The 15,005-nt window shown below is 48.2% G+C and overlaps 1 protein-coding gene across 9 annotated transcripts in view; it reads right to left on the reverse strand.

The window, feature by feature from the left end:
- Positions 1–14,096, reverse strand: part of FHOD3 (formin homology 2 domain containing 3) — a 396,327-nt gene extending 382,231 nt beyond the window's left edge. For all 9 annotated transcript variants that reach the window (XM_081149144.1, XM_081149143.1, XM_081149142.1 and 6 more), the window contains exon 1: positions 13,793–14,096. In XM_081149144.1, coding sequence (XP_081005270.1) covers positions 13,793–13,957 — 165 coding nt within the window. In that variant the 5' untranslated portion in view covers positions 13,958–14,096. The remainder of the gene's footprint in view (positions 1–13,792) is intronic.
- Positions 14,097–15,005: the final 909 nt, after the last annotated feature.

Genomic DNA, 15,005 nt, shown 5'->3' on the forward strand with positions numbered 1-15,005 from the left:
TGAATATAAATTTCTTTTTCAAACGTTTACAAATTCTTTGACACTCCTCTCATGAAACAATGGTCTCTAATCCCCGGCCCTTGAATGTGGGCCAGCCTTGGTGACCTGCTTCTAACGAGCAGCAAGAGTGGTGGTTGAGAAAGAGAACACAGCATCCCCCCGGCCCTCTCTTTGGAGCCCTGAGCTACCACATAAGAAGTCCAGCTTACCCGAAGCCACCAAGCTAGAGACACCTGTGGAAAGACTACAGAGAGATAAAGAAGCACCCAGGGAGCTCCCAGCTATTTGTATCTTCCTAGCCCAGACATCAGACTTGTGATTGAAGAAACCTCTGAGATGGCCCTGGCCTAGCTATGATCTGGCTGTAACTTCATAAGGGACTCTGAGCCAGCACCACCTCGAGCTGCTCTAAAATTCCTGGCCCAAGGAAACTGTGAGAGGTAATAAAAATGCTTTAAGCAACTATACTTTAGAGTGATGTGTTCACAGCCATGGATAACTAATATAGGTGTTTTTTGAGCAATTGCCATGTGACAGACACTTTCTTATATGTTGTTATCTCGTTTATTTTTCATTCATTTCATCATTTACTGAGTACTTTCTATATACCAAGGACTATATGTGGTTTGGGGAGAAAAGTGCTAAGAGGCAGCAGAATCACAAGAATGTGAGGGCTGAGAGATGGGGGTCAGAGGCAGGGAGTTCTTAGTTTGGGCAGCTGGCTGGATGGTGACATTTCTCACTGAGGCAGCACATGTCTGCAGGAAAATAAGATCCAACCTAGACACAGTGCATGTTCATCATCTATGGGACACCTAAGAGGAGGTATCCAGGGGGGATTTGAAAGCCCTCAAAGCCACCCAGGAAAGAAGGTCAACTGTGAGAAGAAAGCGGGATGTCGGGACAGAGCCTGAGGAAGGCCAACATTTGAAGGGCAGGAGGGAGCAGAAAGACCATGAAAAAATAGAAAAGGAAGGTAAATCTCTCACTATCCAACCTAGAGCAGCAAGCATTCCTCAGAGGGGACGACCAGGAACGGCAGGTGCTGCTACGAGATTAAATAAGATCATAGAAAAGTATCTCCGCATTAAAGACAAGTAGCTTAGCAAGAGCAGTTTCCCTGTGGGAACAAGAGTCGGAATGGGATAGGAGGGAGAGAGGAAGGCAGTGGAGCTTAGACACGGTCTAAGACACTCGAGGGTGAAGGAAGAGGGCTGGATCTGGGGGCCGGGGAGGAAGAGTTTTCTGGATGACAGAGGTTTTAGCCCATCTCAGTGCTAAAGGATGTATCCCAGAGGGAAACAGATGTTGAAGGTACAGTGGGAAGAGACCTGGCATGGCCAGAAGAAGGGACACACCTTCCCCTGCCATACATGGGTATGGGTGAACAGGCAGGTGGGGCTGCATCTGCAGGTTCTGCTTTGGCTCTGGGGCGAGAGGCCACGTAAGCCAAGTGGCAGATCTCTGTGACATGTAATGGTGGGATCCTTATTTTATTTTTGTCCACAACAGCCCCATAAGGAGATGCTATTGTTCGAAGGTGGTAGGAGCAGGAATGTGGAGTGCACAGGCTGGGCAGGAGCTGGAGCCCACAGCCATTCTGCCAACCTTGGGTTTCTTTTATTTTGGTTACTGTGCTGGCCCTAACAGAGTCTGACACCAGGCAGACACCCCACAAACACTGTGAAGGAGAGGAAGGAGGCAGAGTCCCGGGAGAGGGTCACACCTTAAGCTCCCTTTGGCTGCTGCCTCAACTCACCAGGGAGCAGCAGTGACAGGCGGCCATGGACAGCGGGGGACCCTGCACAGGCCAGGCCATCCTGCAGCTTGTCCCTGACGCTCCTCCTCTTCACGCATTCTTCAGAGGCGGCTTTTCGGTGACTGCCTGTGCATGCCTCCCTTCCCTCCTTTTCCCCGTTTCTCTTTCCCTCGCTTCTTCTTGGTAATTATTTCCTTCCCATATTCCTGTTTTTCTCTCCTCTTCCCGTATGTTTCCATTCCATGGAATGGAAGTAACTTCCAAAACAGCTTTGTGCCCAGGGTACCGGCTCAGCCCCAAGGCCCAGTGCTGTGAGTCACCACCTTCGGGACGGCCATTCTCACCGCCCTGAGCCATCCAGGCCTCATCCTGACCCCCGGTCTCTTCTCACCAGCGTAGAGGGAAGGCCCTTCACCTACTCGAACCCACCCGCTCGCTCCATGCAGTTCACTGGGATTTTCCCCGTGTCTGATATTTCTACAGCCCATGTCACACTTAAAGTCATATGCTACTTTCCATTATTACTTCACTTTTTTCTTTATGACTTATTTCCCCAACGAATCATGACATGATCGTTTTCATGTCCTGGGATCAGTGGCATAAAGAGAAATAACGTTTCCCATTTAGCCAAGCTCTGCTGCCCAGCCCCCACAAATCACCATCACGAGTGACATACGATGCCCACAAACTCAGCTAAAATTTTCCCTGATTGTGTTCACTCCGCAAGCTTCCCTGGGTGTCAGTACATGTTCCTCATGCTTATCTCTGACAGGCTGAGCGGGGAGCCTCACTGGAGGGAGCTGGGGCCTGGATGTCGGAGGACATGTGCCTGAGCTCTGGCCCCTCCAACCACTGAGGGGCGGATACTGTGCAGCAATCATGAAACCAACTAGCTTTTTGTTTTCTCCTCTTGGCTGTGGGCCTAAATGCCCCATCTCACCCCCTTTCAGAGTTGTGAGAGGACCAGCCAGGGAACCTGTGTCCCAGGGCCTCGTAAACTGCACAGACATGCCGTGGCTCTGTTACTGGCGTGCTCTCTGATGAATCACTGTCCACAAAAATGCACCCAGTTCTGGGAACAAAAAACCACTCATATCCTTGACTATTGTTCTAGACAGGGTACCCAACAGCTCTCTTTCCCTGCCCCCAGACACACGGTACTGTTGAACTTGAATGGAGAATCCCCAGGAAGATGACCTCTCCCACCTCTGGGAATGGCCACTCAGACACTCACCCTCGGTACTGCCAGGGCCTGCCGGAGCAGAGGCTTGGCAATTTACAGGAGCTGTGACCAGGAGCCAGCCTGAACTCTCCCCCCGCCTGAAGCTAGGATCTGATATGGTGAAGCAGTAACACATCTCTCTTAAGTGAGTGCCATCACCTGAAATAAAATCTACCCTGAGCCTCTGAGGTTGGCAAAGGGCTGAATCTCCCCATAGAGATAGAAGGGCACTTGGACTCTGCAGGCTCCCCTCCAGTCTCCCAGATCCACCTTCTCCTGGAATTTCCCACTAATAACAGATGCTGCTGCCACCCCGTCCTCAGGGATCCTGCCGCTCACACAAGCTCCCAGCTGTCCTCACCCTCCTTGTGGCTCAACATGAGCAGGAAGAGTAAACAAGGCTGAGAGGAAGGCTCAGGAACAACAAGGCAAGTGGAGACAGCTGGTTCACCAGGTGGTGCTTCCCCATCTTGTGCTGCAGGCCTCAAATCTGGCCCATGGAGGACACCTCACTACCTCCACCCGGGAGAGCCCCAGGGCATTTGCACATCCCTTTCACTCAACAGGAAATGGCACTGACAGGATGGTGGGACTTCTTTTGCCAAAACCGAGGCTTCCTGTCTGAGGACCTAGTGGAGAAAAGGCCAGAACTAGGTTTTGATACATTGAAGAGTTGGTTCTACCTCACTCACGTGCAGTTTGTGGGGAAAATTATAACATCTAAATCATGTCTACAGATTAGGGATCAACAAAGGTTTGAGGATATCAGCTTTTGAATGTTAGGGGTCTGCAACATCATGCATATAAATATCTACTACACTTAACATTCTTACAAATATTCATTAATCATTCACTAGGGTTTATTGTGTATCAGACACTGTCCTAGGAACTCAGAACTAAAAGGTGAGTTAAAATGCACTTCCTGCTACTGGGGATTTACACCTGGTTGGGAGATGGTGAAATGGAATGAAATAAGAACCAGGGTGTCACAGGTGAGAGGGGATACAGAAGGTATACCACGTAGGTCTGGAGGAGGGCTGGGAAAGCCCAGCAGAGGTGACCCTTAGATGCAGTCTTAGGTTTTAATACTCTTCTCTGAATACCACCTGGAGGTGTTACCAGAATTCAAATGTCACTCTCAGCTGTGACACCAGCTGCACATGAAAGGAGGAGGTCAGACTGTGCTCCACAGCTTGGCCCTACATTGATTTAGGGACCATCTTTCCAACCATCTCCAATGATTCAAATGGGGGAAAGCACTCTCACCCAAAATGAATTCTTTACCCTTCTACTCAGCAATTAAACATACAGGAATTCGCCCTAAGGAAATAATCAGATAGATATGAACGTAAAGATTTTTTTCTGTGAGTATATGTATTACAACATTATCTGTATTTTTTATTGGCAACCACCTAAACATCGAATGGCTCACTCATGCATGCATTCATTTTAGAAGACAGAGCCCTTTCCCTCACAGAGCATGGGAGCAATGTCTGGTACATGCACACACTGGATTGCCATGCTATCCTTAAAGATGATATGCTCAGAGAATGTTAACAACTTGGGAAAGTATTCAGATATAATTCTATATTTTAATATGTATAGATATTAAAATCCTGGTAAGACATAAAAGCGTTAAGAGTGGTTCCTCTGGGTGGTGAGGGAAGAGATTCCTATTTCTTCAGAGTGATTTTCATTGTCTCCAAATGTATACACATGCAGATGTATACAACGGGAGCAGATGCTTTGTTTGGCGTATAAGGTGAGACTCCTCGCCTCTTGGCCCTTCTCTCATTGAATCTAGCTTTGTTAATGGTGACATCTCCCAGCAATGTCACCCTGATTCCACACACACAGTTTAAGTTCCCAGCTAAATGGAACTGCAAGTGTTGAAGATGCTTTAGGATGTAGACATATACATATCAATATATACATATATATTGACTTGAGTGACAAAAACTGTCCATATTACTTAGCTTTAACAGGAGAAGAAAGCAGCTTTTTACTTCTGCCAACACAGGAAAAACTAACTGGTTTGATCCAGCAAACCTCTCTAGGCACTATCTGCAGGTCACAGGTCACCCCACTTACCAAACCCTGGGGCTAAGGTTCCTCTGGCTTATCCATCCTATTCCCATTCTCTTGGGCAGTCAGCTAATTAATTGTCCAGACCCACCTCCATCCCCACCTGTGGGGATAGGAGGACCCACCTCTCCAAGTGAAAACCAGGGACAAGTAAGAATAAATTCTAACAAATAAAGTTTAAAAATGGAAAAGGCCACTCTTGAAGAGAAAAGCAACCACTCACTATCATACATGAAGAAGAAGCTAGAACATTCTTGACCGGAGGCTTTACAAAAGGTCCTTCTGTGCGAACACAGCTTGGATGAGACCACCTGTCTTTTCCTCCAACTCTAAAGTTACGAGGTGATCAACATACCAGTTTTTCTGTGTCCTTTTTGCCAAATCAAGGAGCATTGTTCTATACTGAACAATAAGATATTTAACATTTTCCCTTCTTTTCAACATGTTCGACAACTTTGAGATTATTTTTTTCCCTAACCTGAAGTTCTAAACATTTTCCCTTGCAGTCCAACATTTTAATTTTTAGGTTACAAATCTAAGTGGTAAAGAGGATGTATGTTTTCAAGTTGAAAATAGAATGTAATGTAGATTCCATTTGTCACTATGTGACTCTAAAAATAAACTTCTGGGTAGATAGATAATTTTGCCGGTACATGGTACTTAATTTTTTCTAATGGACTATCTTCCCCCTAACCCACAAATGGGTTAATCAGTCTATAGAAAGAAAAAGTTGCCCATAATAGTAAGAGTGCTGGGGTAATAAATTTACTTTTCAAAAAAAATTTTTTTCATATATCTTTATTGATTTCAGAGAGAGGAAGGAAAAGGGGGAGAGAGAGAGAGAAACATCATTGATGAGAGAGAGTCATTGATCGGCTGCCTCCTGCATGCCCCCGACTAGGGATCCAGCCCACAACCCGGGGCATGTGCCCTGACCAGGAATCAAACCACAATCTCCCCGATCCTAGGTCGATGCTCAACCACAGAGCCATGCCCAGCTGGGTCTTTGCCCATTTTTTAATTGGATTAGTTGATTTTTTGGTATTGCATTTTATTAACTCTTCATAAATTTTGGATATTAACCCCTTATCAGATGTATCATTGGTGAATATGTTCTCCCTTTCAGTGAGCTGTCTTTTCATTTTGTTGATGGTTTCCTTTGCTGTGCAAAAACTTTTTAGTTTGATATATTGCCATTTGTTTATTTTTTCTTTAGTTTCCCTTGCCCAAGGATTTATACAGAAGAAATACTGCTACGAGAAATGTCTAAGATTTTACTGCCTTAGTTTTCTGCTAGGATTTTAATGGTTTCGAGTGTAACATTTAAGTATTTAATCCATTTCGAGTTTATTCTCATGTATGGTATAAGAAGGTGGTCTAGTTTCATTTTTTTGCACATATCTGTCAAATTCTCCCAACACCATTTATTGAAGACACTGTCTTTACCTCACTGTATTATCTTGCCCCCCTTTGTCAAATATTAACTGACTACAAAAGTGTGGGTTTATTTCTGGGCTCTCTATTTCATTCCATTGACCTATATGTCTGTTTTTATGCCAGTACCATGCTGTTTTGGTAACTATGGCCTTGTAATATAGTTTGATATCAGGTAGTGTGATTTCTCCAACTTTGTTCTTCTTTCTCAAGATTGCTGTGGTTATTTGGGGTATTTTTCTGGGTTAAATAGTCTTAGTTGTAAGTCTTTGCTTTTCATCACTTTTAAAATTTCACGCCAATCCCTTCTGGCCTGAAATATTTCTGTTGATAAATCAGATGACAGTCTTATGGAAGGTCCCTTGTAGGTAACTAGCTGTATTTCTCTTGCTGCTTTTAAGATTCTCTGTCTTTTACCTTTGCCATTTTAATTATGATGTGCCTTTATGAGGGCCTCTTTGGGTTCATCTTGTTTAGGACTCTCTGCACTCACTGGACTGTTTGTCTTTTTTCTTCACCAGGTTAGGGAAGTTTTTGGTCATTATTTCTTCAAATAGGTTCTCCATCCCTCGTTCTCTCTCTCCTCCTTCTGGTACCCCTATGATGTCCATGGACGTTGTTACACTTCATATTCTCCCAAAGGTCTCTTAAACAATCCTCACTTTTTAACATTCATTTTTGTTTTTGATGCTCTGATTAGGTGTCTTCTGCTACCTTGTCTTCCAAATCACTGATATGATCTTCTGCTTCATCCAACCTACTATTTATTACTTGTAGTGTATTCTTCATTTCAGATACTGTATTCTTTATTTCTGACTCACTCTTTTTTATGGTTTCTGTGCCCTTTTTCATGCTGTTGTAGTTCTCACTAAGTTCTTTGAGCATCCTTATAACCATTTTTTTGAACTCCCTATCTGATCAATTGCTTGCTTCCATTTCATTTATCTTTTTTTCTGGAGATTTCTCCTCTTCTTTCATTTGGGGCATGTTTCTTAGTCTCCCTATTTTGGCTGCAGGTGAGCTTATGTATTAGGTGCCCTGTGGGATTCAGTGGCGCAGTCTTTTTGATCACCTGAGCTGGGTGCTCCAGGAATGTCCCTTGTGTAGGTTATGTGGGTCCTCCTGTCATAATTGAGTCTTTATTGTTATTGGCTCGTTCGTGCATGGAGTCTACCCTCAGGCTGGCTGACTATGAGGATAAACCCCACCTACAGTACATGAGCTCTTGTTAAGGTACTGACCACAAGAAGAGGGTCTGCTTCCTGCCAAGATCACCCTTTGGATATGCTGATTATAAAACTAATTTGATCCTGCTCTGATGTTGTCTGAAGCTGGCCGCTGGGTGTGTTGCAGGCCAATGTCAGATGCTGCCTGTGACTGGCCCTGGGCAACATGTTTGGAGCTACAATACACTTATCACACTTTAATAATTTTATTATCAAATATCTTTATTAATTTTATTTTATTAATTTAACTTTAATAACTTTTATATCAAAGAGTCACTGTTCAGTCTTCCCCCATGACAACAAATATTTATTTATAATGTGTTTGTTTGAATCCATTTCCAATTAAAACCACATGTTGCAATTGGTTGATAGGTCTCTTAAGTCTCTAAGGTTTCCTTTCATTTCTTTTTTATTTGCAATTGGTTGACAGGTCTCCCACAATCTGGATTTTGCTGATTACATCTCTGGTGAGGTTTAACATTCATTATAACTTAATTTCCCCCATTCTTTCTTACTTAGTTCAGAACGAGGCTCAGAAACACTTCCCAATAAAATAGTTTTAAAAAAAGAAAAAGAAAATGTAAAAAGCAGTCTGGTTATCTCTGTAAAAGAGGAGATGTTGACAAACCCAGGACTCTGAAAACATCCCACAAAAATGGAACAAGCTATACCAATTAGAAAGCCAAATTTATTTATTTTTTATAGTTTACATTCAATATAGAAAGCCAGATTTAAATCAGGGACATTCCTGGGCCAGCCACAGCCAACAAAGGCATCATCTGGAGATGAGGTGTGGAGGTTGCCAAGAGTGGTGACTGTCTTCCCTCTGAGGACAGAAAAGTTCCCAAGTGTTCCAAAGTTTCATCTTTAGAGAGAAATAAACCATGGAGGGTAGAGGAGGTTGGGGGAGGGGTGTTCCTGAGTTGGCCTCAGCATGTTAATCAGTTTTAAATCTGCCACCATTAAGAACTAACATTTCAGAGTCTGGAGGGGGAGGGTGAAGGCAGTCCTGTTGTTTTCCAGAAGGACACAGGTTGGACTCTGAGGACAAAAGGCACAGCCTCACCGAGCTTCAACGCTGGAAAGACCAGAGCACAACCATTTAAGTCACAGCCCTGTGACAGGCAGCCGAACGTAAAGGCAATGCAGTGAGGCCCCCTCCCCTTCCACGCCTCCTTCTGCACAGAGAGCTTGTGCTCTGCTGGTTTTCTAATAATGAGACACAGTTGGCTACAGACTTTGGAGTAAAAAAAGACTTGACCTTAAATCCCAGCTCCTTCACTTAAAAGCAGTGTGGCCTCAGAAAACCTGTTTAACCACCCTGTGTCTCAGTTTCCTCATCTGTTAACTGGGATACCATTGTCTGTCTGCTAAAGTTCTTGTGAGTATGAATGAAGCTATGGATGGAGGCCTACAGTATAGTGGTCAGCACAAACTCATTATATGTTAGCCCTCCCCCCCCCCAAAGACTTCTACCAGTACATTCCAACCCAAATCCTTTCAGGGAGCTATGACAGCACCTGCTGGACGTCTGACTGGGTTACTGAGGCGGTCTGTGGCCGTGCATGAAGCAAAGCCAAATGACCCATAAAGGGTTCAATCCCATGATCCTGATCTCAATAGCACAGCTCCAACCAACTGAGCTAATTACGGTAGAGTCAGACTCATCTCAGCTTGCACAGAGATGCTCTTAGTAGTTCATACAATATTCTTAAATAGTTTTGTCCTAAGATGCTATATGACACACCACACTTGCCAACTTTACTAATGATCTCATCTTTTAAAAATCTTAATGTAATGTAGCAAGCAGATGTGTCACTTAAGAGGATTAAGGTGGAAATTCATTAGAGCAATAATGCCAGTGGATTTGTGTTCTAAAACTAACACTGATCAATCAACTTAGTGCACACTCCACCTTAGGACTACTCAGACTGTAGGAGAACACTGGAGAACGGGACAGCCAGTCTTTACCCTCAAGGAAGTTACCTGAGAACAGGGGAAACAGTGATAACCCCCAGGTACTGAGAGCCTGATCTAAATGACCTCTAATCCACACTGCTCAGACTGCAGTGTGCACAGGAATCACCAAAGCATCTTGGGAAAATGCACATTCTGATTCATCAGGGGAGGAGGGAGGCCTAAGAGCATTTTTATTAAGAGCCCAGGTGATGCCCAGCCCAGACTTGGATCACTAAGCCTCTAATCCTCACTGCAAGCAGCTATTTTACAGGTGGGATACCTGAGGCAGCAAGGTAACCACAAAGACAAAGGTAGTGAGAAAGAAACGGACAGGATATAGTCATAGCTAATCCAATCAGAGGATGGAACTCTGCAACTGGACAGGCTGCTTGGAAGGAGGACATTCAAGACACAAAAGTGGAGTCATTAAGAGCTGGTGTCAGATTCCAACTCTGGAACTTCCCACTCATGTGGTCAGGTGACTTCCTTCTGCTCTGGGTCCTTCTGCTGTGAGATAGAACAGTACCAGCACCTGACCCACCCGGAGGTCGTGAGCTTGGTGAGATGACGCGTGTCTAGGACACAATAGTTACTACCACTCCACTTTCTAATCCACAGCAGGCACCAAAACATTTCCTGAAGTAAATTACTGTCATACTTGCCATTTTGACACATGAGCTAATTATCATTTTCTTTGTAAAAATATTCTACAATAGCAGTTTTGTCTATCAAAAAGAAACATGAATCCTTACAGTCTGAACCTTCAGTGTCAATCAATCCAAACACATTTAAGCTTTGAAAGGTCTATGATTCTATTAATTCTGCTACATAGTTTTTTCTACATTAGAAGTCCTATAATTACAATTTTTTTCTTTTAAAACACTACACCAAAAATAAACACCTGTTTATACAGCATTTGAAAACAAAAGGCCACACACTTAGTCCAGTCAAAACTTATAACCACCAAAATGAACATCTCCCTGGTGAGAATACAGCACCAGTTTTTACCTTGTCATCAAACTAATGATTTATTTAATCATCTTCCCTGGATCTACTATAAAAAGCTGAGGCTTTCTTTTTCCAATCTAACGGTTTGAAAACAGAAAAGATACAGCATAACAAGTGCAATATATTGTTTTTGTCGGAGACAACGGCTTAGTTAAATGAACAACTCGCTTCTAATGAAGTCGGCAGACATGAGCTAAATAAATATGTCATCAGGTTAAGAAAAGATGCATAGACTCAGGTCTTGGCTGGGAAGGACCTGAGAGGTTATCCAGTTCAAAGGCTCCCAGCACAAGAGAATCCCTAGGAAACTTGACAAATTAGGACCCTCTGTTAGGGCCTTCCAAGAGCTGGTTACACAGGTGTATTCATTTAGTGGAAATTCACCCAGCTGCTCACTTATGTCCTGCACACTTTTCTGTATGTGCAATCTACTTTGCACAGGGACTTGAATGTGCAGGATGGCTGAGAGCACTGAGAGTGTCTGCGCATTTGACAGCCATGCTTCTCCCCTCTTTCCACCACCCAGAATGCCCCCCACCCCCCAGGAACTCCTCCTCTTGCCAGGCTGGGCTCAGTGGGACCTGGGAGAAGCTCTCCCTGTGGCCAGGGAAGCCTTATCCATGGCAGGGGTCTGGGGTGACAGCTTGCCTACTCACTCACCATTAGCTAATTTACAGCAAGCTTGATAACTGTTCACTCCCACCTCTGACTGTGAACTCTACCAGACCAGGAATTCTGCCTCAAGGCTCTTACTCATGCTTGTAACATTCATCTACCCCAGGCCAAAAAGTACCTTGCACAGGAAGGTGATTTGGTGAACTCCCCAAGTTAATGGAACAAAAACCCCAGGTGGTATGGTTTCTGCTCACAGCCACCCAGCTGGTCCAGGGGCAGAACAGTACTGGGGTCTGAAGTCACACAGGCCTGAATTTCAGCTCCCACTCCTAGCGGAGAAACCAGGTTACTTAATACTCTCTGCCTCAGTTTCCTCATCTGTAGAATAGGGATATAAAAGTCTCCACTTCAGAGAGGTGTGTGGTATTGAATGAGATCATGCATTGACATCCCTGGTTGAGCACGCACCTACACGCCAAGTGCTCAAAATGTGTTAGCTCTTTCTATCACAGGTGGATCATCCAATATTAAGACTCCTTGTTGGAAACTGACCAACATTTTAAAAGATGAATGTGCACCTAGGCATATAAATTGCCCTGAATTCTGCTTTACAGAAGCCTGGCTAACAGAATCAGCCACTCACTCAGCTCTAGATAATAAAAACAAAACACCTGAATACACTACAGCGGCCTTTGAGCAGAAGACTCGGAGACTAAAACTGGCCGGCCCCCAAGACAAGGGTCAAGGGTCTCTGTGGGATATCTTCTGGTTTTGTTTATTCCACAAGGGAAACCTCAGAAAGTTCTGTGAGCCGGTACAACTGCTGTGCTGTGGCTTCTGGGGGGGGGGGGGAGAGCAATGGAGCATAGGGACTTCCTCCCACCACACCAGAAACACTGAGTCAAGACTACGTTGCTATTTCATGGAATCATAAAAAGGTATTTCAGCTTCCAGCTTGAAAGGTCAACCATGTATATAGGGTTTGAAATCCAAGGAAACCACTTCAAGGTCATAGGACCACAATTATGTCTTCTGCGGTCTCAACCAAAGATCACTGCAATCAGAGACCATAAGAAATGGCATATCATAATGCTGAAGAAGCCCTTCGAAAACTTCTAGCTGAATCCACTGGCTGAGGAAAACCAAATAATTTACAAAGGTGACTCTGATAAGCTGGATCCACAGTATGTCATTCTGTCCATCTCCCAATCCAACCTGCTTTTGTGGCCAGAGAGGTTCCCAGGAATGGTGACTGTATCCATCCTGCACCAACACGGACAGAATGAGACAGAACTGCCCCATTCCTCACTCCTGAAAACAGTTTACTAATTAAGTAGTAGGGAGAAGCACTGATACACGACTAATAGGGGGAGAAAAAACACCACTGCCAAAGTTCACGGGTTTCCACGCACAACCTCCGCCTCTACGTCCAGGGCAGTGAACATCATACAGAAATCTAAAGAATTTTTTAAATCAATTTTGTTCTTTTTTTTGTATCACGGGTATACAGCTCTTCCAAATATTTATCAATGTTGATCCTCAAAGCATAAATCATCTCCAAGCTTTGATATGGACCCTAAGCAAAAAAAAAAAAAATGTACCGGGGAAGTAATTCTTCAAGCTGCAGTCAATCTGTTTAAGTGGGAGGACGGGCTCTCCCGGCTAACTAAAAGGTTAGCTTTCAATGCTCAGCTCTTGGCAACACACACTTTGCAAGACGCCTGTCCTCCTGCAAAGGGTTAAAAAGAAAACTCTACCGAGTGGACTGAGAAGCCATTCTTCCCGGGGGACACTCGTTTCGGGCGCCGAGGCTCAGGCTTTGTGCGCGCGCCGCCCCTGGCGCCCCCGCCCCTCGCCCACCGCGGCGGCTCCTCAGGGTTCCCAAGGCCACCTGCTTCTCCTAAGAAAAGGGGGCTACTCCGCGCGCTGTTGCGTCCTAGGGCGGGAGAAGGAGGCGGTGTCCCCCGGGAAGGGTCGCTTTGTCGCGAGGGTCGTGTGACCGCCCACAGTTGCCCGAGGCCCGAGAGGTTTTGTCCCGGGCGTCGCTCAGGGCTCTCCTCCGAAGGACCTGAGTCCTCCGGGGCCCAGCTTCTTTCCGAGCCGGGCTAGGCACCCGCACCGGCACCGAGGCCGACCGCCGGCGCCCGCGCCCCGCCCCGCCCACCCGGCGGAGCTAACGGCGCAGCGCCGGGAGCCCTCTCCATCCCGCCTCGGGCCGGCGCGGCACCTGCTCAGCCCCGCCCGCGCCGGCTGCGGACGCGAGCGCGGGGCAGTCCTCCTCGCCCGCCGGGAAATCCCGCGCCGGCCGCCCGCCGCCCGGGTCCAGCCAGCCTAATGGGGATGGGGGAGGTCTGCGCTCGGGCGCTTGTCGCCAGGGACTGCGCCTCGCCCAGCCTGCCCGCGGGTCCCCCGCCCGGGCTCTCCCCGCGGCAGGGGCCGCAGCCAGGGGCCCCGTCCGCCCCGCCCCGCCCCGCCCGGCCGTACCTTGTGCGGCGCCCGCAGCAGCCGGTGGACCCCGGCCAGCTGGGTGCCGAGCGAGAGGTCCTCGCGGAACGTGAACAGCGGAGGCCGGCTGGGCTCGGGGAAGTTGGTGCTGTTGAAAGGGTCCGTGTCGTCCAAGAACTGCACCCGGCAAGCCAGCGTGGCCATGATGCATCCCTGCTCCGGGGGCGCGGGCCCCGGGATGAGCGGGGCGCAGGCCGGGACGCCGGGGTCACTGCGCGCCCGGGAGGCCGCCGGTGCTGGCTGGCTCGCAGGCTCCGGCGCTCCCGGCTGCAGCCCGGGCTCCGGCCGCGGGGGGGCGGGGCGGGGCGGGGCCGGAGGGCCCCCGCAGCCCCCTCTCGCCCCTCCCGCTCCGGCTCCTCCCCTCCTCCGTCCCCCCAGCCACAGGCTGGGCTGCAGCTACTGACCCTGCCGCCGCCTGGAACGCGAGCGGGGAGCAGCTCGCGCGGCGGTGGCGGGGCGGGGAACCCCCTCGGCTGCAAGCTCGGGCGGCGCGGGCGCCACTTGGCCGCCGTCTGCACGCGCCCAGGGCGTCCCGGGAGCCCCAGCCGAGCTGCGGAGCTGAGAGCTCCGGGAATCGGAAGAGAGGGCGGGGGTGCGCGGCTGCCCTGCGCCCTATCCATCTGGGGGAGGGCTTAACCCCTTCCAGATCCCGGCAGCTGCGGCGGGCTCCTGCTGCCCAGGTTCGGAAAACCCCAGCTGGGCACCGGGAGGCGAGGGAGCCGGGCCCGGCAGCGAGCGGGGTAGCACCTGGAGCCCAGGCGAGGTTTTCCCTGGGGTGAAGGAAGCTGCGGAGGAGGGAGATGAACCGGGGAACCCAGGCAGCTCTTCTGAAGATACAAGCCCAGGGGACGCCCGGGGAGAGGCCTAGGGGTGCCAGGCTCCGCTCCGGGACCCCAGCGCCGGGCCCGGCACAGGGGCTGCCTGACGGATGCTGGCTGACCTCTGCATCACCACGGCCTCTGGTTCAGCGAGGTCTCCGAAAGCCCTAACCGGACCGTGCGGGACCTCGGGGGCCACCTCCGCGAGGTCGCCGAGTCGCAGAGGGTCGGCGCGGAGCTAGGGACCCGCGGGAACTTGGAGGAAGATTCGCCCGCGGCCGGGCTCCGCTCCGCTTCCCGCCGCTCCCCTCGCTGCTCGCGGGCGCCCTCCTTCGTTTCCAGTGAGAACTGACGGTTCCCGGCTCCCGCTGCGG

Source organism: Miniopterus schreibersii (assembly GCF_964146895.1).
Source record: "Miniopterus schreibersii genome assembly, chromosome: 10".
NCBI lineage: Eukaryota > Metazoa > Chordata > Mammalia > Chiroptera > Miniopteridae > Miniopterus > Miniopterus schreibersii.